We start from the raw sequence: 22,894 nt of genomic DNA, 5'->3' as shown, positions 1-22,894 counted from the left end.
AAGGAGCTCAATAGCTAAGGAAATCCAAAAAGCGTTTAAAGGTAACGTAGCTTCATGACTTCGCTGTACTCAGTGTGACTGTGACTTAAATATTTACCCCTAACAGTGATTATCTGTATAACTGACACAAATACCATATGAATAAGTTGTTTAGCACCAATAATTGTCTATTTAATGCTGTACATTAAACACTAAAACTACAACTTAACAATAAAATACACTATTGGAAAACGAAAAATTAATTCTTTAGAAGAAATGGCGTAGAACAACTACATCTAATGAAGCCCTACTGGAGGGGTAATTACGGGTATAATACCCCCTGGTAATACGTGAGTAGAACAAAATTTCTGTGTATGGCGCTGTATTATTAACGTAAATACGTGACTGGCTGAATGAAAGGTTTGCTTTCTCTATCATTTTCATTGTAAAGATTCCAGTGCGTCATTTGTAAGCATAAGTCGGGCAATTAAGTGGACTCCAGTAGGTTTTATTGTTGACCTGCAGGAGGCTGGGTTATTTTTCCGACGAAACGGTTATCACGTGTCAGCAGTGTTTCAGTTCTGAGGCCGGTGTTCCAAACAGTAGAGTTAGCTGCAAGCTGGACAGTAGCATCAGAAGAATATACTATGAAAATTGCATGATGACCGCGTCTTAGTACAACCACAGTGTCAGCCTTAACCATTAGCCGCAGTTTCTGGTTTATGGTTTAGCAGCAGGAATTCCGTTCGGCACGCTTTCTCCCACTCTGCAACACCTTTAGGCTAGTCTTCGATAAAGATTCGAAATTTATGATTTCAGGATCAAAAATATGAATTTTAATAGTTGTGAGAGTAGGTTAACACTAGGTTTCATTTATTTTCGTTTGTGAAGACTGCGTCGATAATGAGGATTGCTGCTATGGAGTAGGATGTAGCATGCAGCACGAACTGTCATCAGTTTGTGGAGAAGACTGATGTAATGACAGACTCTACACGAGGTGTGTTCAGAAAGTGTCGAGATTTTCCGTTTTCTTCCAAGTAATTTCACTCATTTATCTCCTTCATAATAGTTCCCTTTAGATATTAAACACTTACGCCAACGCTACTTCCAATTACCAAAACAATTATGGAACGCAGTCTTTGAGATAACTCTTAGCTCTCTCTCAAAAAAAAAAAGTTCAAATGTGTGTGAGATCTTATGGGACTTAACTGCTAAGGTCATCAGTCCCTAAGCTTACACACTACTTAACCTAAATTATCCTAAGGACAAACACACACACCCATGCCCGAGGGTGGACTCAAACTTCCGCTGGGACCTTAGCTCTCTCACCTACGCGATTTTAAACTCATCTAAGCTTGTAAGATGGTGGACCTTTAAGGTTCTCTTTTCTTTGGAAACAGAAAATAGTCACACGGGGCCACATCTGGTGAAAATGGATGCTGAGGCCTCACTACGCAGTTTTTTTGCCATGAATTCACGAACAAGCAATCAAATGTATGTGCTTTTCTGTGGTCTGTGGTGCCAAAGCCATAATTGTTTCGTCACAAATCCGAGCGTTTTTACGGATTGCTTCCAGGAAACGGCATTGAATTTGTAGGCAGTACTTCTTACTGGCCATTTTGACCTTTCAGAAAGAACACATTATGCATAACGCCGTCAAAATCAACGAAAACAATGTTCGTAACCTTCACAGTCGATCACACTTGCCGAAAATTTTTCGGTCTCAGTCGTCTAGAATTCCTCCAATGGGGCGACTGAGTTTTAGTTTCGACGTCATATACGTACGTTCACGTTTCATCATCTTTCGTGACACATTTAAATAGTTCTGCATCGTTGTCGACTTCATTTAGCGACTCCTGATAATTTTCCATCCGTCACTGGTTATGCTCGAAATTCATCACCTTTGGCACACATTTTGCTGGCACGCATTTCATACCCAAAACATCCTAAAAGATTTCATGGCATGAACCAGCTGAAGATGAAACATCACCAGCAAGTTCTCTGATTGTGATTCGGTGACTGTTCATAACCATTTCTTTCACTTTTTCCACGTGTACATCTTCACCACCACCTTGTAAACGCTCGTAAACCCTTGTTTTACTCATAGCAGATTCACCAAAAGCAAAATTAAAGGTTTTAAAAACTTTTTTATATTTTCTTCCACTTTATGATGACATTTAATGGAAATACACTGATCCATTTTTAACACACACCAATAATTTCCGCTCATAAGCAAAGCAAGTTAAGTTCCTGACAACCGATGACAGACTAAATATGCAAAATGGCTACCAATGTACAGATACATTTCAGACATTTTTACTAACACAAAAACGGAAAATCTCGCGAATCGGACAACACCTCGTATGTATGGCGTAGGATGACACAACGTTTAACAGTGTAGCATGGGTTCCGAACATTGTGCTACTCATACTGTTCCCATTCCCACACGGTAAAAATATATGCTGTTCTAGTTGGCTCCTCTTTTCAAGTTACCCACTGCGCTCCCAAGAACCTTCAGTAAGTCCTCTAGCTAACATTTACATCTACATCTACACTCTGCAAACCACCGTGAGTTGCATGGTAGAGGTGCGTCCCATTGTACCATTTATTAGGATTGCTTCCTGTTTCATTCACGTATGGAGCGCGAGAAGAATGATTGTTTGAACGCTCTGTGTGTGCAGTAATCATTCTAATCTTATCATAACGATCCCTATGTGAGCGATACGTAAGGGGTGTTAGTATATTCCTAGAGTAATCATTTAAAGCCGGTTCTTGAAACTTCAAGAGTCATCCAGTTTAGTATCTCTGTCACACTCTCCCATGAATTGAACAAACCTGTGACCACTCGTGCTGCCCTTCTCTGTATACTTTCTATATCCCCTGTTAGTACTATCTGGAATGTGTCTCACACACTTGAGAAATGTTCTAGTACGGTTCACACGAGTGATATGTAAGTAATCTCCTTTGTAGACTGATTTCACTTCTCGAATATTCTATCGATAAACCGAAGTCAACCATCTACTTTACCCGCTACTGAACCTATGTGATCATTCCATTTCATATCGCTACGAAGTGCTACACCCAGGTTTTTGTATGAGTTGGCTGATTCAAACAGTGACTCATTTATATTACAGTCATAGGATACGACGCTTTTTCGTTTTGTAAAGTGCAAAATTTTACTTTTCTGAACGTTTAGAGAAAGTTCTCAATCGCTACACCACGTTGAAATTTTATCATGATCTGCAAAAAGCCTGATTTTACTATTAATATTGTCTCCACGGTCATTAACATACAACATTAACAACAAGGGACCCAACACACTTTCCTTGGGCACACCCGAAGTTACGTCTACACCTGACGATGACTCTCCATACAAAATATCATACTTCGTTCTCCCTACCTACAAGTCCTCAATCCAGTCACAAATTTCACTTGATACCTCACGTGATCGTACTTTTGACAATACGCGTAGGTTCAGTTCTGGTCTTGGGGTCAGAAAGTGACTCTAAAATGCAAATGAATCAGCAATGATCAACAGCATGAGGATGCAGTAAAGGCACATAATATGTGTCCACAGGAGACGGAAAGGTAACTGAAAAAAAGTCTCATAATGAGGTACCACTGGCAAAAGATTCCGGGAGAGGACTACCAAGGGGAAAGTTCCCATGGGGAAAAGACTGAATAAACAACGAAAGGACAACATTCTAAGTGTCGGTGTGTGGAATGTAAGAGGTTTGAACGTCGTAGGAAAGCCAGAAAATCAGAAAAGGAATGCAAAGGCTGTATCCAGCTATACTGGGGTCAGTGAAGTGGAAAGATGACAAGGGATCTGGTCAGATGAGTATGGGGTAATATATAACAGCAGCAGAAAATGGTAAAATGGGAGTAGGATTCCTTATGAATACGAAGATAGGGCAGACTGTGAGCTACTGAAAACAGTTCAATGATAGGATTGTTATCATCATAATCGACAGAAAACAAACACCGACAATAGCACTTGAAGTATATATGCTGACATAGCAAGAAGAAGATGAAAAGATACAGAATGCACATGACGATATTCAACGGCTAATTCAGTACGCGAAGAAAATCTAATAGTCAGGGGGTTTAGAAAGCGGTTGTAGGAGAGGGTGTAGAAGAAAGAGTTACATGACAGTAGGTATGAGAGCAGAGAGAGACTAATTGAGTTCTGCAATAAATTTCAGTTAATAATAGCGAATAGTCCATTCAATAATCACAAGACGAGGAGGTATAGTTGGAAAAGGTTGGGAGATAAAAAATATTTAAGTTAGACTACATCATCATCAACCAGAGATTTCAAAATCAGACATTGGATTGTAAGGCCTCCAGGGGCAAATACAAACTCAGATCACAATAATAATGATGAAGAGTTGGATGAAGTTTAAGGGACTTGTCAGGAAGAATCATTGTGCAACGAAAAGGGACAAGGCAGCACTAAGGGATGAAGAAAATGGTTCAAATGGCTCTGAGCACTATGGGACTTAACATCTGTGGTCATCAGTTCCCTAGAACGTAGAACTACTTAAACCTAACTAACCTAAGGACATCACACACATCCATGCCCGAGGAAGGATTCGAGTCTGCGACCGTAGCGGTCACGCGGTTCCAGACTGAAGCGCCTAGAACCGCACGGCCACACCGGCCGGCGAAGGGATGAAGAGATATGCTTGAAGTTATCTGGGCCTGTAGGTACTGCGATAAGGAATAGTTCACAAGACAGTTCAGTAGAAGAGCAATGGACTACCCTGAATAGGGCAACCACAGAAAGAAAAACATAAGTGCTAGGAAGGTAACCGTGAAGAAACAATGGATAATAGCAGAAATACTACAGTTGATAGACGAAAGAGGATAGTGCAAGAACGTTCATGAAAAATCAGCAGTACAAAAATACAAGTCACTTACGAATTAAATAAACAGAAAGTACAAGGGAATCTCTGGCGAAATGGCTCCATGAAAAATATGAAGATATAGATAAACAAATGATTGTTGAAAGGACTGACTCAGCATACAGAATAGTCAAAACAACCTTCGATGAGATTAAAAGCACAAGGGGGAGGGAGGGGGGGGGGGGGGTAACGTTAAGAGTGCAATTGGGTTTTCTCATAGTTAAATTCAGAGGAGAGGGCTAATAATGGAAGGAGTACGTTGAACGTCTCTGTGATCGGGAGGGCTCGTCTGATATCGCAATAGAAGAAGAAATAGGAGTCAAAAGGGAAGAGACAGGGATCCAGTGTTAGAATCAGAATTTAAAAGAGTTTTTGAAGACTTGAGATTAAATGAAGCGCAATGGATAGCTAACATTCCATCTGAGTTTCTAAAATCGTTGAGGGAAGTGGCAACAAAACGACTTTTCAAGTTGGTGTGTAGAATATATGAGACTGGCGATGTCACCAGACTTTCGGGAGGAATATCATCCACAAATTTCCGATGGCTGCAAGAGCCGACGAACGCGAGAATTATCGTATAATCAGCTTAGCAGCTCATTCATCCAAATTGCTGTCAAAATAATATACTGAAGAATGGAAAAGGTAGCTGACGATTTGTTAGATGACGATCAGCTTGGCTTGAGGAAAGGTAAAGTTACCAGAGGGGCTATTCTAATGTTGCAGCTGATAATAGAAGGAAGACTGAAGAAAACTCAAGACACTTTCATAGGATTTGTCAACTTGGAAAAAGCGTTCGACTGAATAAAATGTTTCAAGATAATCGAAATTCTGAGAAAAGTAGGGGTAAGCTATAAGGAAGGTTGACATATAATATCTACACAAGCTCCCGGGTTCGATTGCCGGCGGGGTCAGGGATTTTCTCTGCCTCGTGATGACTTGGTGTTGTGTGATGTCCTTAGGTTAGTTAGGTTTAAGTAGTTCTAAGTTCTAGGGGACTGATGACCATAGCTGTTAAGTCCCATAGTGCTCAGAGCCATCTGAACAAGAACAAGAACAAGAGTGGAAGACTGAGAACGAAGAGCCTGGATTAAAACGGGTGTAAGACAGGGATGAAGTATTCGACCCCTCTGTTCAATCTACACATCAAAGAAGCGATGACGATAATAAAATAAATATTCAAGAGTGGGATTAAAATTGAAGGTGAAAGGATATCAATGATAAAGAGTTGCTGATGACATCGCCATTCTCAATGAATGTGAAGAACTCAACATGTGTAGACTGGAATGAACAGGCTAATGAGTACCGAATACGGACTGAGAGTAAATCGAAGAAAGACGAAAGTAATCAGAATGGCAGAAATGAGAAAAGCGTTACACTTAGCATCAAAACTGGAGATTACGTAGTAGGTGAAATTAAGGAACTCTCTCAGCTAAGCAACGAAGAAACCCATAATGGAGGGAGTAAGAAGGCTGTAAAGAAAAGACCAACACAGGCAAGAAAACTATCCTGACCAAGAAAAGTCTGCTGTTATCAAACATAGGCCTTAATTTGAATAAGAAATTTCTGAGAATGTACGTTTGGAGCACACCATTGTATGCTAGTGAAACATGATTTGCTGGAAAACTGGAAAGGAAGAGAATCAAAATCATCTACGATGTAATGCTACAAATAATGTTGAAAGTTCGGTGGAGTGATGAGGTAAGGAATAGGGGATTCTTTGCAGGATCGATGAGAAGAAGGGTCAGGATAATAGGACATCAGTTAAGGCATCAGAGAATAATTTCCTCGAAACTAGAGGGAGCTGTAGAGGGTCGAAACTGTAGAAGAAAAAAAAAATTGTTAAAATGGCTCTGAGTACTATGGGACTTAACATCTGAGGTCATCAGTCCCGTACAACTTAGAACTACTTAAACCTAACTAACCTAAGGACTTCACATACATCCATGCCCGAGGCAGGATTCGAACCTGCGACCGTAGCGGTGTTGTGGTTACAGACTGAAGCGCCTAGAACCGCTCGGCCACACTTGGCTAGCCCACATATGTTCGATGGGATTAATGTCGAGCGATCAAATTGTCCGGATTGTTCTTCAAACAATCGATAACATCTGTGACCTGGTGGCATGGCTCACTGTCATCCATAAAAGTTCCGTCGTTGTCTGAGTTGACGAAGTCAATGAGTGGCCGCAAGTTGTCTCCAAGTAGCCGAACATAAACATTTCCAGTCAGTGATCGTTGGGTTTGTCCAGAGGACCCAGTCAATTCCATCTAAACACAGCCCTCACCACTATGGAGCCACGACTAGCTTGCACAGTGCTTTGCTGACAGCTTCGGTCAATGGCTTCGCGGGGTCGGCGCCACAATCGAACCCTATCCGCAGTTCTAACCAACTGAAATAGGGACTCATCTGACCAGGCCACGGTTTTCCAGCCGACTAGGCAAAGGAACTTGCGTCAGTCATCTGCTTCGATAGCCATTAACGCCAGATTTTGCCGTACTGTCCTAACTTAGGCGAGCGGCTCTAGGCGCTTCAGTCCGTAACCGCGCTGCTGCTACGGTGGTAGGTTCAAATCCTGCCTCGGACGTGACGTGTGTGCAGTCCTTAGGTTAGTTAGGTTTAAGTAGTTCCAAGTCTAGGGGACTGGTGACTTCAGATGTTAAGTCCCACAGTGCTTAGAGCCATTTGAACCATTTTTTCCTAACTTATATGTTCGTCGTAAGTCTGACGTTGACTTCCGCGGTTATTTCAGGCAGTGTTACTTGTCTATTAGCACTAACAACCCCACGCAAACGCTGCTGCTCTCGGTTGCTAAGTGAAGGCGTTGTCTGTGGTGGGAGATCCTAGCTCATATTTAGTATTCTGGGCGTACTCTTCACATTGTAAATCTCAGAATACTGACTTCCTTAGCGATTTCCGAAATGGAATGGCCCATGCGTTTAACTCCAGCTACCTTTGGCCTTCAGAGTCTACTATCTCCCGCCATGCGGCCATAATCATGTCGGAAACCTTTCGACATGACAGACTTAAGTACAAACGACAGCACTTTCTTTTATTAGGTTGCGTACGCTTTACTATCGCCATCTGTATCTGTGCTTTTCGCTCTCCCATGACTTCCTTCACCTCACTATTTCGTTTAATATTTCATTACTGGGCTGAAACTGCAAGCCGATTCCCGACTCGTTACTTGCTCTAACAACTCTTCCTCTGTAGATGACAAGTCCTCTCTCCACCAACCCCATCCAGAGGTCGATCCGTTGCAACATATGACACCTGCGTATTAACTCAGATCGCGTAAAAAAGTCTGTGGAACTGGCCACTTGGCTATCCTTTTTTAACTGTAACTCATATTCAATACTATTACGTCTTTATAGCCCCTGTCTGAATTTGATACCAGTCTCAATAGAGTGATAAAAATATTCACCTCACACAGAATCATACTACAGCGCAATCCATATCAGTGCTACCGGAGATAATGCCCACAACATACACGAGTGGCGTTCGAAAAGTCCGTGCAAAGTTTGAGAGATGACACCACCGGAGCACATCGAGGTCATGTTTAGTTAGTAGCAGCTTTGTAAAGAACGCACAATTAGTTTCAACCATATTGGTCTATTTCCTTGTATGTGGCATTCGTGTGAATGAAGGAAGTCGAGTGATTGTCAAAGAATGGACGAAAAATAATTTCTTGTGGTGATTAAACATTACTTTATGAGAGGCAAAACGCCTCAGGAGGAGACTAAAGAGAAGCTTAATAAATATTACGATGACTCTGTACCTTCGATTAGAACAGTTTGTAAGTGGTTTCAAAATTTTCGGAGTGGCTATATGGGCACAACTGATGCTGAACTTTCTGGGCGCCCTGCGGAGGTTACGTTCCAGAAATCACTGATAAAATCCGTGGTATGGTGATGGATAATAGAAGAGTTAAGCAACGTGGGACTGATGGTGCTGTGGGCCTCTCGAATGAACGGTACATAATATTTTGCATAAACATTTGGACAGGAGAAAGCTATCCGCAAGATGGGTTCCGCGATTGTTCACGATTTGCCAAAAACGGAATCGTGTGATGTTTTGCAAGGATGGTTTGCAGCTGTTCAGGAAGAATACACAGGACTTTAAGCGTCGTTTCGTCACTGTTAATGAAACGTGGATTCATTACTATATTCCTGAGACCAAACAACAATCTAAACAATGGGTTACCAAGGGAGAATCTGCACCAAAAAGGTGAACACCGTTCCTTCGGTCGGAAAGATTATGGCGACTGTGTTTTGGGATTCACAAGGGATAATCCTCATCGACTATTCGGAAAAGGGTAACACTATTACAGGTGCATATTATTCACCGTTATTGGACCGTTTGAAAACCGAGCTATAAGAAAAATGCCGGCGATTAGACCGCAACAAAGTCCTTTTCCATCACGACAATGCACTTGCACACATCACAGCAGTTGTGGTCCAACAATTATTGGAAAAAATATTATAAATCGCTTCGCATCACCCCTGTTATCCAGACTTGGCTCCCTTTCCTACTGCTTGTTCCCCAATTTGAAGAAATGGCTGGCGGGACAAAGCTTTTATTCAAACGAGGAGGTGATTGCAGCAACTAATAGCTATTTTGCAGACTTGGACAATTCCTATTATTTGCAAGGGATCAAAAAATTAGAACAGCGTTGAACGAAGTGTAGAAGTCTAAAAGGAGACTATGACGAAAAATAAAAATGGTTTAACCCAAACACGTAAGTATTTTTTTATTTTTGCACGGACATTTCAAATGTTGTAATGTGTGTGAAGTGTTATGGGACTTAACTGCTAAGGTCATCAGTCCCTAAGCCTACACACTACTTAACGTAAATTAACCTAAGGACAAACACACACACCCATCCCCGAGGGAGGACTCGAACCTCTGAAGGTTAAGCGTCACAGTCCATGACTGCAGCACCCTTAGACCGCTCGGCTAATCCCGAGCGGCACGGACTTTTCAAATGCTCTTCGTATAATCATTAAAAACAAGCGGGCTTGTGTATCAGCTTGTAAGTGCGATGACAAAAAGCGTACAGTGTGCGTAATATTTGAATACACATTTTTCACTTCCTTTATTACTAGAGTATTCTGTCTACATGTAAATGAAGGAACAGGTTGAGAATGTAACGGTGCACACCAAAAGCGGAGCGCACGCTGGTGCTGCTGAGCGCTGGACGGTGGGCTACTGACCGAGGCGTAGTCCGTGGGCGGCGAGCTGCAGCGCCAGTAGGAGCCAGGCGGCCGCCCGCGTCATCTGCCGCCGCGTCACGCTGTCTGCAACACACAGGAGGAGCGGCGCGTCAGTCGCAGGCAGAGGCAGGCGGGCGGGCGGCGGGTCGCGCGCGCGGCATACGTACTGACGCGACGTCAAGGGTTTCAGTATAAAATGTCTTAGCAAAATACACTGGAAAACGTACAGTAGAAAGTGTCGAATCAAAATCATTGTGATTATCAAGCAACACTGAATGGAAACTCTCTGCGCCACTTCGGGTGTTGCCTATAACACGACAGCTGAGCATACCTTTGTTTGTGAATAATAATAAAGGAATTGCTTTCCGTCTATTAAGTGCCCCTCGATAAAAATTTCGATCTTCGAGCCACATATCCTGCGAAAAGGGGCAATCTCTGTTGCTTATGACTCATATTATGAAACGTCCCCTTAGAAAAATTAATGAATGACTGTGCTTAAACTGACACACAATATTTGTAGCGCAACGCATTCTGACTTTCAATAATCCCTGCAAAAGAATGGCCCTGACTAACATTAACCTAGACCTTTCACAAATCACTTACCTCACAAAAATCTTCGTTACTCGAAGTACTGCAATACAGCGAGCGCCATTACTGCCAGCTAAATAAAAGATTCAAACTACTGAAGGCACTAACTACTGATGGGCATAGTTAGCAAATGAAAGATTTTGATAGAGAACAAACAATGAATTTACCTTAATAGTGTTCAAAAGTCATAATATATATGGCAGTTCATGACATCCAGTCTTACAAATTTACTGTCTCTGATGGACACTCGTCCAGATCAATCGCTCCCAAAACTCCTCCAATTCTCTCCCCACATCCACCACTGCTGGCGGCTCACCTCCAACTGCACAACGCTACGCGCTGTTAACAGCCAACTGTCCAACACTACAATAGCGACTATTCCAACAATGCCACCCAGCCACAGACTGCACACAGCACAGCCAGTGATTTTCATACAGAGCGCTATGTGGCGTTAACAATATAAAAACTTAAACAGCCTACTCACAATATCTACACTACTGGCCATTAAAATTGCTACACCACGAAGATGACGTGCTACAGACGCGAAATTTAACGGACAGGATGAACATGCTGTCATATATAAATGATTAGCTTTTCAGAGCATTCACACAAGGTTGGTGCCGGTGGCGACACCTAAAACGTGCTGGCATGACGAAAGTTTCCAACCGATTTCTCATACACAAACAGCAATTCACCGGCGTTGCTTGCTGATACGTTGTGGTGATGCCTCGTGTAAGGAGGAGAAAGGCATAGCATCACGTTTCCGACTTTGATAGAGGTCGGATTGTAGCCTATCGCGATTGCGGTTTATCGTATCGCGACATTGCTACTCGCGTTTGTGGAGATCTACTGACTGTTAGCAGAATATGGAATCGGTGGGTTCAGGAGGGTAATACGGAACGCCATGCTGGATGTCAACGGCCTCGTATCACCAGCAGTCGAGATGACAGGCATCTTATCCGCACAGCTGTAACAGATCGTGCAGCCACGTCTCGATCCCTGGGTCAACAGATGGGGACGTTCACAAGACAACAACCATCTACACGAACAGTTCGACGACGTTTGCAGCAGCATGCACTACCACCTCGGAGACCATGGCTGCGGTTACCCTTGACGCTGTATCACAGACAGGAGAGCCTGCGATGGTGTACTCAACGACGAACTAATGGCAAAACGTCATTCTTTCGGATGAATCCAGGTTCTGCTTACAGCATCATGATGGTCTCATCCGCGTTTGGTGGCATCGCCGTGAATGCACATTGGAAGCGTGTATTAGTCACCGCCATACTGGCGTATCGCCCGGCCTGATGGTATGGGATGCCATTGGTTACACGTCTCGGTCACCTCTTGTTCGCATTGGCGGCACTTTTAACAGTGGACGTTACATTTCAAATGTGTTACGATCCGTGGCCCTACCCTCCATTCGATCCCTGTGAAACCCTACATTTCAGCAGGATAATGTACGACCTCATGTTGCAGGTGCTGTACAGAGCTTTCTGGCTACACAAAATGTTCGACTGCTGCCCTGGCCAGAACATTCTCCAGATCTCTCACCAATTGAAAACGTCTGGTCTATGGAGGCCGAGCAACTGGCACGTCACAATACGCCAGTCACTACTCTTGATGAACTGTGGTATCGTGTTGAAGCTGCATGGGCAGCTGTACCAGTACATGCTATCCAAGCTCTGTTTGACTCAATGCTCAGGCGTATCAAGGCCGTTATTACGGTCAGAGATGGTTGTAGTGGGTACTGATTTCTCAGATTCTATGCACCCAAATTGCGTGACAATGTAATCACATGTCACTTCTAGTATAATGTATTTGTCCTATGAATACCCGTTCATCACCTGCATTTCCTCTTGGTGTAGCAATTTTAATGGCCAGTAGTGTAATATGTCTAAATAAGTGAAGTTCTTTGAACGCCTCCACGGACAACAGCATACCGACTGAGCAGTAAGTTAAATTTCATCCAAATACACATTACAAGAGATTACACTAGGAACTGCGGTTGTTACAAGTTTTTAGAGAAGCGCGAGTAGTCACTTTTTAATCTGGTTAATCCGGTGTAGCGCTATCAACAAATAGCCTACAGTATTCCTTATAAACAACAATAGCGTTCCTCCTAAAACACCTGTTAATAAGTACCACATCCCATGTTCAGTACTGTAAAAATGTGCTGCTATGGCCTAATTAGATTATCGTAGCCTGTCACATTGGTCCAACAAACAGATTCCATTCAGTTGCGGGTATCTAAAGGGTTAATTATTTTCTGTTCATTTACCCTCGTTAGTGGGCATATTCATGGTACTGAATATCAGCAACTAGTTTGCAGTTGTAACCAACGGCCGGCCGGAGTGGTCGAGCGGTTCTACGCGCTACAGTTTGGAACAACGCGACCGCTACGGTCGCAGGTTCGAATCCTGCCTTGGGCATGGATGTGTGTGATGTCCTTAGGTGAGTTAGGTTTAAGTAGTTCTAAAAAAGTTCTAGGGGACTCATGACCTCAGCAGTTAAGTCCCATAGTGCTCAGATCCATTTTTTTTATGTAACCAAGGAAACAACACACATGTCGTATTCAAAATTGTCCACACCACGGTCACTTTTTGCTTTACCCTTGGTTTTGAGCGTCCGAATATGTTACAGGGGCGTTACAGTTCGAAATATACAGTCAATTGCAAAGTTTTTGGATCACACGTGTAGGGAAGATAGCTCGCATCACTGAGAATAACTATTTGTTGGAGACAAAATGTTTACTGATGGTTTAAGGATTTGTATTTATGAAAGGCGGTAGGGCGTAGGCACTCTGTGGTGCGCGTTTCTTGTATGTCTCCTATAATACAGTCTCTACACCATATGAAATGCGGTAGACTCAGCGAAACTAAAATATCTAATTAGCTCATAAAAGATTTTCCTTCTCGTTGGAGACATTCATTCTTAGGGTTCTCTTCTTAAATGTAGACGAAGCTAGTTCGGTGACGTCTCGTCATCCATGGTCGGCGAATGCAAAAGGACTCGTAGAGTTGCAGGGAAGCATAGGCAAATATTTAACGTTTCACAAAAGTTGATCCTCATGACTTGATATCTCGTACTAGCCGTTTGAAACAACCTGTATATATAACGGGGCTTCACATTATACAGGACAAAACATTTAAACCTTACACCGCAAATACTGTGCAAATGTACGGTGCTCCTGATGTGCGGTTTTCCCGGAATGATTTGGCAGTCAGGGACTCGTATTGGTAGTCAAGCAACAAACTGTAATAATACTTGGAAAACGTTTTATTTGTGCAAATATACGCCTTTTTTAAATGGAACCTTGCCTATCTACATTACAACCTGAAGGTATGATAAATTTTAATGTCATTGGTAAAACTTCCTGGCAGATTAAAACTGTGTGCCGGACCGAGACTCGAACTCGGGACCTTTGCCTTTCGCGGGCAAGTGCACGATTCTAGTGCAGGTTTAGGGGATATCGGAATTTGAAAAGTTCCCCCATAGCACTGCTGCAATACCTGCGGAAGCACACACTAAAAAAAAACCCAAGAGCATGTGATGGTATGTCACATAAATGGACATATTGAGAAAGACACAAGAAGTTTTTGCCATGAGATATGTGAACCATAAATTATCTAAAGACTAAGTGCGTCTGCGTGATGTATGACAAATAGTAAATATTGTAAATTATTATTATAAAAACACAAATATCGATGTAATTAACAAAACACAGCTTTTTGTTATAAACTCTGTGTAACATAGACCATGAAGATTAGAGACAATGCATTGATTGAACCTAATCTGTTTTGTTTCGTCTAGCGGGAGGTCGCCATTGTAGTGCTGTTTGATAATTAACGTCAGTTTTATCTGTATTTTGAAAAATATAATAGAAATTGTTATTAGAAAGTGTGTATTATTGACTTAGTTGTCATCTCTCATGATCGCAACCTTTACTTATAATTAACAAAGTTTTTGCAGAACTTTGCAGTGCAGGGAGCTCATCTCTTCTAGCAGGATTTAGTAGGCCATTACGCTGACTGTATTATTTAATTAAAATTTCATGTCATAATATTAAGTGTAAATGCGAGACACTACTCAATTTTGATCTTTCATTAATTTCAAAGTTAGAAAACGTAGAGATAAATTTCATTTATCAATTTCCACAGCACTGAATGAGTTCAGTATGTTTCGTTTTGGCCGCCTAACGGCAGATGAGATTCTCTCCAGTTTTGCCTTGCAAGTAATGAACAAGAAATATTGAAAATCAGTATATTCCGTAAGCTCCGCAATATCTCAGTTAATATTTGTGACATTTGGTACATAAATAACCAGTAGCCCCTGAGACCCATATTAACAATTACAGTTTGCGTAAGAATACGCATATTTTCTAAATAGCAGCGCTCACGCAAAGTATTTATTAGAAGGCGGTGAGTCGCACGTTGTGTTTAAAAAAAATATTATATCGTAGGTACTTCGGGGCAGGCAATGTCTGTACGAGTGTTATTGCATTATAAGTTAATTAAAAGTCTCATGCTAGCCCACAATATTGAAAGCCACCCGAACCAAAATCATAAAAATATAATTATAAAAAACAAAAATATATAATTGTCCGGTGACAAGTGGCATTACATACATATCACAGTTATACCGTGATCAGTGGCGCCCAACTTAAAGTGGTTTAGTACTTTATGTACAGTCCAAAGCATGGACTACTTACGTGGCGACAACTGACCATCGCAGGCGGTATTCAAAATGATCACCGGCAGCGACAATTACACGCTTCCTGATTAGTTTATATTAGATTCAGTTTTCGTTCCATAGACCCAAAAAATGAGATGATTCTTGTGACTGTGGAACATGTCAGAAAGTATAATGTAAATACATAAAACATTTGAGTATAATACTTACTGCCCTGATCATTTGTTGGGAGATAATTGAAATAGGTTAATACAATGCAGTAAACTGGAACAGCTAATATTTACAGAATTAACACGCTGTCAAAATGAAACACTGTTATGCACTATTAATTAATGTACCTTACAGAAAATACCTAACCTTGACTGTTGTGACCAAGTGTTGTAAAAACTGAAATCCATTACATATTTTTTACTTAAGCTGGCTTAACAGTCTCTTTTAAGATATTCATCTATGGAGTAGGAGGGGTTGCCTATCAAAAAGTCTTTCAAACCGTGCTTTATCTGAAACCAAGTTTCTAATGGTTGCTGGCAATTTATTGAAAACATGTGTTCCTGAATATTTGACCCCTTTTTATACCAAGGTAAGTGTTTTGGGTCTTTATGTAGATTGTTCTTATTTCTAGTATTGATACTATGTATTGAGCTATTGGTTGGAAATAGAGATGTATTACTTCCAACAAATTTCATTAAGGAATAAATATACTGAGATGCAGTGGGTGGAATATAAAGTCCCTTGAACAGATTTCTACAAGATGTTCTAGAATTTACACCACAAATGATTCTTATCACACTCTATTGCACCATAAAATTTTTTTCTCTGTTTGATGAGTTACCTCAGAATATGATCCCATATGACATAATAGAATGAAAGCAAGCAAAGTACGCAAGTTTTATTATATTTATATCTCCTAGATCTGACAACATTCTCACGGCAAATACTGACTTGTTTAGGCGCTTAAGCAATTCTGTGGTGTGACCTTCTCAACTGAATTTACTATTGAGGTGTAATCCCATAAATTTAACACTGTCAACCTCTTCGATCCGCATGTCTTCATATGTTATATTCATGTTGGAAGGAAATCTCTTACAGGTTCTGAACTACATATGGTGGGTCTTCGCAAAGTTTAATGACAGTGAATTAGCTTTAAACCACTTATTAATGCCAGTGAAAATTTGATTAGCATCTATTTCTAAATCTCTACTTGACTTGCTACTTATTGCAATGTTTGTATCACATTCAATCAAAAGAAACTTGGCATTTGGCAATGTAACAGATGAGTGCTCATTAATACATACAAGAGAAAGCAAGGGACCAATGATGGAACCTTAAGGAATACCACATGTAATTAATTCCCACTCAATGAAGACTGACTGCTTACTGCACAGGTATTTCACAACGACCCCCTTCGTTTCCTGTTGGATAGATAAGACTCAAACCATTTCGCAGCATTGCCGGTGACACCATAATATTCTAATTTTCTTAAGCGATTGCTGTGGCTCTCACAGTCAAAGGCTTTTGACAGGGCACAGAAAATGACAGTAGCCTCTAATTTATTATCTAATGAATTAAGTACATTCTCACTATAAGTGTAAATAGCTTTCTCTATATCAGAACCCTTAAGAAATCTAAACTGCGACTTGGACAATATATTATTTGCAGTCAGATGCTTAAGGAGACGCTTGAACACAACATTTTTGAGAAATCCTATCTGGTAGGGAACGACTGTTACACACGTGCTAACATTTCAGAGGAGAAGTCCGAGCACGCTGCAGTAGTAAGTAGTCGTCTATCATCGGGTGTACTTGGTGCGTCCTTGAACACAGCGCCTTTCAGTTTTATGCGCAGAAAAAAGTCTACAGGCGTCATATCCGGGAACGGGGCGGCCAAGGTACAGATGCTCTGGGTCCAATCCTACGATTCACAAACAATTCGTGAAGACATGCTCCAGCACTTCGTGCACTATGGGCTACACAGCCATCATATTGATACGACAGGTTCCTCCCAATCTGCAGAGGAACGTCTTCTAGCGTCCGTGGAAGATGGTCTGTGAGGAGGCTGCAATATTTGTGCACGTTCGGTTTTCTATCTATGAAAAACAGGTCTATCAGCTGATGATTCACTATCCCACACCATATGTTTACACTCCATGTATGCTGACACTCCACCTGACAAAGCCAACGGGGATTGTCAGCATGCCATTAGAGCATGTTTCGGCGGTTTACCAGACCACGATTGATAAATGTGACTTCATCGCTATGTAAGATATATCATACATCTGGAGTACCTTGTCTTAATAGCACAGTATATAAGTTAAAACCATTCTCATAATCGTTTCCAGGCAGCTCCTGATGGAGAGAGATGTGATGGGGATGGAACCTGTGTCAATAGAAAATGCACAGGACACATGACTGACTCGTGCCACTTCCTCGTGCGACTGCGCCGGAGGTAACGTGAGGATCATCTGAAACAGCAGCAAGAAAATTAAATTCCCCCTCTTGTGCCGTCACTTGTTTCGTTCTGTTACACTGTCTAGATGTTACACTACCACTTTCACGCAACTGTTTGAAGGTTCAAATGGCTCTGAGCACTATGGGACTCAACTGCTGAGGTCATTAGTCCCCTAGAACTTAGAACTAGTTAAACCTAACTAAGGACATCACAAACATCCATGCACGAGGCAGGATTCGAACCTGCGACCGTAACGGTCTTGCGGTTCCAGACTGCAGCGCCTTTAACCGCACGGCCACTTCGGCCGGCAACTGTTTGAAGACATTGATAAATATTTGATGAGATACTTGACGTCTATTGGGATATCTTGCCGCATACAACACACAACAACGAATTGCATTCTTCGTACACTCGCCTTACACCATAAGTATGTCAGCTGTTTTTGGGTTGGTAAATCTCATCGTCCACTTGGACTGTTAAACACTAACTCACTAGCAAGTCACAAGGCACTCAGGGGACACACAAGAATTCTGTAAACAAACATAACATCGCTCCTAGCTACTACGCAGACTGAATGGCACAAAAAACTGTCGGTGTGGAATTTTTTCAAAATACGAGATCTCGGAAACGACTCCTACTAAAATCCTTCGACATACACCAATGACATTCTGATTTACCCTACTTTTAATCTGTTAATATCAATAGGCATTATTCAATTTAAACGAGTGTATGTCTGCACAAAAAGTACAATTTCCAAGTTTTATTACAATCTGTTGGTTGGCTGACAACATGAGTCCCTGGCTTCGAATCCATTTTGCAAGTTCTAGGTGATTGACCCTGTATACTAGTTAAAGAAACAGTCTATGCTGCACAATATTTCACCAGGTCTGTAAATTCACTATCGTGGCACTCGTGCAAAAGGTTGACGGAATGTAAATTCACGATGAGTGAGTCAAAGCAAATTTAAGAGTGTTTTGAAACTGCGCACGGGACGTACATAACGAAGCCCTGAGGGTAAAAGATGTCATACGAACCTGAGTATACGCAACAACTACGTCTAACTAGTCTGTGACCAAAGGCATTATACGGAGGATAATATTACCGCCAGGAGAATCATTAACTAAGCAAGAGGATGTACCCGTGGCAATCTCATGACTGATGGAAATACAATAATTACGCTGTCAGAATCACCGAACCGCAGCTGACGTAACAACACAACGGCCAGAGATACAGATAAGCTGCACGTCAAACGGTCACCCTGTAAAGACTTAAAACATTTCATATTGATTCAACTGTAGTTTTTCTTCTATCCTGTGACAAACGTTCCTCGGTATTTACTTTCTTTTGAAATAAATGTAATTTCGGTGAAGCGTGTTTGCTGGTCATGTTGACATTATTGACCCTGCAATAATAATAGTTATTGCTATTTACTTTCTCTATCTTATTCATTAATTGTATTGTAGCTGGTACTGAATGTGTTTTTACGTTTTCTTTAGGGGTGTGTGTTTTCTTCTATGCGGACAGTGTTGTATCAGGCGTATTTAGGTTTTTTGGTGTGGTATTTCCAAATGCGTGTGAGTTGAGGTGTCCGCCAATAAATTCTGGGTGCCGACCAATCACAGCAAAGATAGCGAGCGGCGCCCGCTTCTGGAGCAAGGCACGTTACCGGCGAAATTTTGATTTTTGCTGCTGTCAACTACGTAAGCTGTGTTTACATTGAATAAGACGTCATATTACGGGATTCTCATTTCCAGATGGGAGTTAATTTATCTCTTTCGCTTAAAATCCAGCAAAATTATTGCCATTTCCTTAATTATTTACGAATTTATATACGGTAATTTTCGTGTTATATGTCCTTTGGTGTCTGTTGCCAAACTCTGACGTGGTCACTTCCGTTAGGTTTGGAAGTAAACCATATTCTTTTTGATTCAAATAATGATAATTTATAGTAGAAATTTTCTTCACAAACGGCAGAGGGGAAAGGCGATGTTGGTACAAAAGTACCATCCAACACACTTTGTAAGTAGGCTGTTTAGGTTTTTATATTGTTGACGCCACGTAGCGCTGTATGATAATCACTGACTGTGCTGTGTGCAGTCTGTGGCTGGTTGGCATTGTTGAAATATTCTCTATTGTCGTGTTGGGCAGTTGGATGTGAACAGCGCGTTGCGTTGGGCAGTTGGAGGTGAGCCGCTAGCAGTGGTGTATGTGGGGAATCAGATGGCGGAGTTTTGAGAACGGATGATTTGGACGTGTGTCCATCAGAGAGGGTAAATTTGTAAGACTGGATGACATGAACTGATATATATATATATATATATATATATACACTCCTGGAAATTGAAATCAGAACACCGTGAATTCATTGTCCCAGGAAGGGGAAACTATATTGACACATTCCTGGGGTCAGATACATCACATGATCACACTGACAGAACCACAGGCACATAGACACAGGCAACAGAGAATGCACAATGTCGGCACTAGTACAGTGTATATCCACCTTTCGCAGCAATGCAGGCTGCTATTCTCCCATGGAGACGACCGTAGAGATGCTGGATGTAGTCCTGTGGAACGGCTTGCCATGCGATTTCCACCTGGCGCCTCAGTTGGACCAGCGTTCGTGCTGGACGTGCAGACCGCGTGAGACGACGCTTCATCCAGTCCCAAACATGCTCAATGGGGGACAGATCCGGAGATCTTGCTGGCCAGGGTAGTTGACTTACACCTTCTAGAGCACGTTGGGTGGCACGGGATACATGCGGACGTGCATTATCCTGTTGGAACAGCAAGTTCTCTTGCCGGTCTAGGAATGGTAGAACGATGGGTTCGATGACGGTTTGGATGTACCGTGCACTATTCAGTTTCCCCTCGACGATCACCAGTGGTGTACGGCCAGTGTAGGAGATCGCTCCCCACACCATGATGCCGGGTGTTGGCCCTGTGTGCCTCGGTCGTATGCAGTCCTGATTGTGGCGCTCACCTGCACGGCGCCAAACACGCATACGACCATCATTGGCACCAAGGCAAAAGCGACTCTCATCGCTGAAGACGACACGTCTCCATTCGTCCCTCCATTCACGCCTGTCGCGACACCACTGGAAGCGGGCTGCACGATGTTGGGGCGTGAGCGGAAGACGGCCTAACGGTGTGCGGGACCGTGCCCAGCTTCATGGAGACGGTTGCGAATGGTCCTCGCCAATACCCCAGGAGCAACAGTGTCCCTAATTTGCTGGGAAGTGGCGGTGCGGTCCCCTACGGCACTGCGTAGGATCCTACGGTCTTGGCGTGCATCCGTGCGTCGCTGCGGTCCGGTCCCAGGTCGACGGGCACGTGCACCTTCCGCCGACCACTGGCGACAACATCGATGTACTGTGGAGACCTCACGCCGCACGTGTTGAGCAATTCGGCGGTACGTCCACCCGGCCTCCCGCATGCCCACTATACGCCCTCGCTCAAAGTCCGTCAACTGCACATACGGTTCACGTCCACGCTGTCGCGGCATGCTACCAGTGTTAAAGACTGCGATGGAGCTCCGTATGCCACGGCAAACTGGCTGACACTGACGGCGGCGGTGCACAAATGCTGCGCAGCTAGCGCCATTCGACATTGTACAGCCCTCTCGCAGTGTCCGGAGCAAGTATGGTGGGTCTGACACACCGGTGTCAATGTGTTCTTTTTTCCATTTCCAGGAGTGTATATAGTGACTTTTGAACACTATTAAGGTAAATACATTGTCTGTTCTCTATCAAAATCTTTCATTTGCTTACTATGCATATCAGTAGTTAGTAGCTTCAGTAGTTAGAATCTTTTATTTAGCTGGCAGTACTGGCCCTCGCTGTTTTGCAGTAGTTCGAGTAACGAAGATTTTTGTGAGGAAGTTTTCATGAAAGGTATAGGTTATTGTTAGTCAGGGCCTTTCTTTTGTAGGGATTATTGAAAGTCAGACTGCGTTGCGTTAAAAATATTGTGTGTCAGTTTAGCGTTGATCAGAATACGTAAAGAGAGAAATGTCTGAGTACGTTCAGTTCTGCTTAGCAGTAGTCTGAAAATCAAATATCGCAAGAGGTTTATCAGCACAGTAATTCATTAAGTTTTCTAAGGAGATGTTTCAACTTGTAGCGTACGAAAGTAAACGTAGGTTTAAATGTATTGTACAAAATATGTATTGAGAGGATGAACAAAAATAATCTCTATTTTTTTTTTTTTTTTTTTTTTTTTTTTTTTTTTTTTTTGGCGGAAGGAGCTGCTGGATCTTCGTCAAATGTTCTATTCAATTTAACAGGACCGCCAGCTCTCTCTGAAAGTTGACCTCGACGTAACGGAAAATCCACTTGTTTCCTCCAGTCCGGGGGTTCTTCTCAGACGGGTTCCCTGGGAACGAGGCTGAGCGCTCGTGGGATCTGACGTGCGTCAAGTTAGCCCGCGCTCCTTTCATCTTTTATCTGGGCGCCCGCAGGCGGGCAGGTGGTAGCGGAGCGGGGTTAACTTGTCATTCGTCCCGTTGTACCTAGCGACGCGGGGGCGGGGGCGGGGGCGGAGGCGCGTATCTACGGCGGCCTTCAAATATTCATAAGCTGCACGGCTGCCGAACTGCCGCGGGCACAAAGAAATGCGCTGCCTGGCGACGTTATGGAAATGAGGCGGGCGAGGGCTGGAGGGAGGGGTGCGCGGTTTAAAACGGGGCGCCGCGCGCTGCGGTACGTGAATAACAAGGCCGTGTGAGGACTGGGAATGACCTCCGGCGAGTGAAAAGGGGTGCCGGCACCCTCCAGTGACAGTCCGTGGCATCTGTCTCTTCCTGCGGACCGAGTGTTTTGCATGAATGTTGAAACGCGTGGCAGCTTGTTCCAGTTTTTTTTCCGTTCCTTTTTACCGCTGTGTTGGCTTCGTTCTCCCACACGTGATTCAGAGGGAAGTCCAGTTGTGGCTGCTTGTTTACAAGCAGGACGGCAGCGAGAATCCACAAGTTTCATCACTGGGACTCAGTAGCTACTGCTCTAACTTTGAAATTAGGTAGCATAATCACATCGCGTATCAGTCTTGCATAGAGAGGGTATAAGTCGGTATGG

General features: G+C 42.7%; 1 protein-coding gene across 1 annotated transcript in view; it reads right to left on the bottom strand.

The window, feature by feature from the left end:
- LOC124776771 (discoidin domain-containing receptor 2-like) overlaps positions 1-22,894 on the bottom strand; it is a 783,719-nt gene that overhangs the window by 353,845 nt on the left and 406,980 nt on the right. The window contains exon 3 of the mRNA XM_047251912.1: positions 10,095-10,178. Coding sequence (XP_047107868.1) covers positions 10,095-10,158 — 64 coding nt within the window. The 5' untranslated portion in view covers positions 10,159-10,178. The remainder of the gene's footprint in view (positions 1-10,094; positions 10,179-22,894) is intronic.

This window comes from Schistocerca piceifrons, chromosome 1, assembly GCF_021461385.2.
Source record: "Schistocerca piceifrons isolate TAMUIC-IGC-003096 chromosome 1, iqSchPice1.1, whole genome shotgun sequence".
Taxonomy (NCBI): Eukaryota; Metazoa; Arthropoda; class Insecta; order Orthoptera; family Acrididae; genus Schistocerca; species Schistocerca piceifrons.
The sequence above is the reverse complement of the archived record's forward strand: the minus strand, read 5'-3'. Positions and strand labels throughout refer to the sequence as shown.